At 34.5% G+C, this 2,639-nt stretch overlaps 1 protein-coding gene across 2 annotated transcripts in view; it reads left to right on the top strand.

Moving 5' to 3' along the window:
- Positions 1-2,639, top strand: part of LOC108745834 (epithelial discoidin domain-containing receptor 1-like) — a 158,999-nt gene that overhangs the window by 130,214 nt on the left and 26,146 nt on the right. For both annotated transcript variants that reach the window (XM_018482224.1, XM_018482223.1), the window contains exon 8: positions 1,200-1,539. In XM_018482224.1, the coding sequence (XP_018337726.1) occupies positions 1,200-1,539 (340 nt within the window). The remainder of the gene's footprint in view (positions 1-1,199; positions 1,540-2,639) is intronic.

The raw sequence follows: 2,639 nt of genomic DNA, 5'->3' as shown, positions 1-2,639 counted from the left end.
TATATATATATATATATAATAACATTATAATATAACGGTAGAGATAATAGTTTCGAATATAACAATAATAGTAATTATTAATATTGTACTGCTCTAATAATCACAAATGATATCACAAAGCATTATGGTATATCAAATTTCACTATTTATTGTACTATTTACTGAACAAATCTATGCATATCATTTAACACATAATTTTAAAAAATTATATTTCAAAATCAAGAATTCAAGTATATACAAGTATATTCTCAGTATATACAAGTATATACTGAAAAAAAAGATTGACTGCTGCAGCAAATTAGGTAAAATATGGCATAGCATTTTTAATTGGTTGCAGCAATCAATTTTTGATTGTGTTAATCTATCGAAATCCTATACTGACATTGCAGATAGACTGACCCAACCTTAGCTGCAGCAACCAATCTTTTTTTTTTCAGTGTATAAATATGATAATGATTTGTGTGTGTATATATATATATTTTTTTAAGAATTTACGAATTTATATAAATTTATATAGGTATCCCAAAATCCACGACTAAAAATACTTTAGCAAGAAAATTCTCGGAAAATTATAAATAAAAAAGTTATTTATAAATTTTTATCTGAAGCAGTATTTTTTGAGATAATAGAATTTAAATATAGCCAAAGACTGTATTTACACAGTCACCTGTCCATGATAATATTAGTGACTACTGATAAACGCTCCTTCCTCTAATACTTACAGGTGACCACCTAAAGTATAATTAGCCATATTTAAACCATTATATATTAGAAGATATAGCTTAAAATAAAAATTCACAAATAACTTTTTTATTTAATTTCTCGAAAACTTTCTTGTTATAGTATTTTGAGTCGCAAATTTTGGAACATCTTGTACATATTGTATAGATAATATGTATAATAGATCAATTAAATTAATAACTACTATTCTTATTATATTGAAAGTTATTATTTCTATTATTATTATTATGTTCGGATTATAATGTTATTATATATCTATATACCCTCTAAAATTTTGAGAGCGAATTATCATTCTTGAAGAGTGAAACCTCACTCTTAAGATTAAAAATTAAACCACTCTTTTTCAAGACTGGCTCCATTTTCACTCTTTAAAATGAGATTCCATTTCAAAAAATGTAGGAAGTATATTGAATTATTTTAAGGATCCTAAAACTGATCTCTTTCTCTTATTTATTTAGACGTAGCGCATGGCAACTTCACGCCCGAGGAAGCCCCGACCACCGAATCACCTATCCAGAGTGATGTCTTCGTCGAGAAGAACGGCGCCGCCGAGGGCGAACTACCGGTTTCGACCGCGAAACACGACGACCCCACGTACATGGCGATCGTGATCGGCGTGCTGACCGCCGTAATACTTTCACTCGCCGTGGCGATATTTCTGATTGTTTCGCGACACAGGCAACGCAAGTGCTTCGCCAGCCCTATGACTGGTAAAGCCCCTTCGCATTTAGGATCCACCTGCGCCACCGTCGAGAAAGGCGCAGCTCTGATGGCATACACCTTGGAAGATGATGAAAGGTACAATCGATTTATTTGATGAAAAATAAAAAGATAATCGTAAAGGGAAAATGAAACTGCTAAAGATAATACGATCTTAAATAATGTCTTAAGAAGAATCCAAGATGTAATTTCTTCAATGCGCTTTCACGTGTACCTTACGTTAATATAATTTTTTTATGATTAAAATATGTTAATTGTTGAAAGATCAGAAAAATGGTATGATTTAAAAAAATACTATTCGAGCAAAAGCAATATTTTTCGCGGTATAATATTCTAATTAAAATCTATTTAAACGACGTTTCAAATAGCTTTAAAATAATTAAATGTATCAGCTATTGGCAGTAAGCTCAAACAACTTTGAATGGTCTTTATTACTTTTTTACCAACATTCTCATTTATTGCGCGGCCATGTCTAGACAGCCGGATATAGGGTCATGCGAATACTCGCTTTTGCATCGCGAAGCATGTTTAATGATAATACACGAGCGCCGTATGGGGGAGCGCCATATTCCTCATTTCTTCCAAGTTTGTGTCTACAGTACACACGCTCAGATGACGGAAGCAGCCTCCCAATAAACTTTCCATCCACCATGCTCGTTAGTGAACGTCCAATAACGTCCAATAACGGACATCCTCGGGCAATATATCGAGTTTGTGCGGCACGAATGTCTCCAAAGGAGATCCTCCGGCCGCCTCGTAACTCCGAAGCATCCCGCACCAGTTTCGGCATCGATCCCCCCCTTCCGAGTTCCCTGTCCGCTTTGTGCAATCCGATATTGCAGTTGCGAGCTTCGTACCGAAAGAGAGAACGTGTAACGTGCAACTTCAAGTAGGCGTACGAATGCTGCGCTGAGCCTTTGACGGACCGCGTGTTCCGCACACATAATACTAAAATTTCCAAGCGGAAAATGTACTGCTCTTGAAAACCGAAGATCTGTACGATCCGCAAAGTCAGAGTTATTTCAATGCATTTTAGATGTGCGATTCTTTTTAAATGCGATGCGAATTAATAACATCTTATCGCATTAATATATACTATGATTTATACTGAAGCTATTTATACTGGGACTGATAAAAAATGCTCGCTGTATGATGTGGTTTGAGTATACATAAGTAGA

Source organism: Trachymyrmex septentrionalis, unplaced genomic scaffold (assembly GCF_001594115.1).
Source record: "Trachymyrmex septentrionalis isolate Tsep2-gDNA-1 unplaced genomic scaffold, Tsep1.0 scaffold15, whole genome shotgun sequence".
Classification (NCBI taxonomy): domain Eukaryota; kingdom Metazoa; phylum Arthropoda; class Insecta; order Hymenoptera; family Formicidae; genus Trachymyrmex; species Trachymyrmex septentrionalis.
This window is presented reverse-complemented; position numbering and strand designations above follow the sequence as displayed.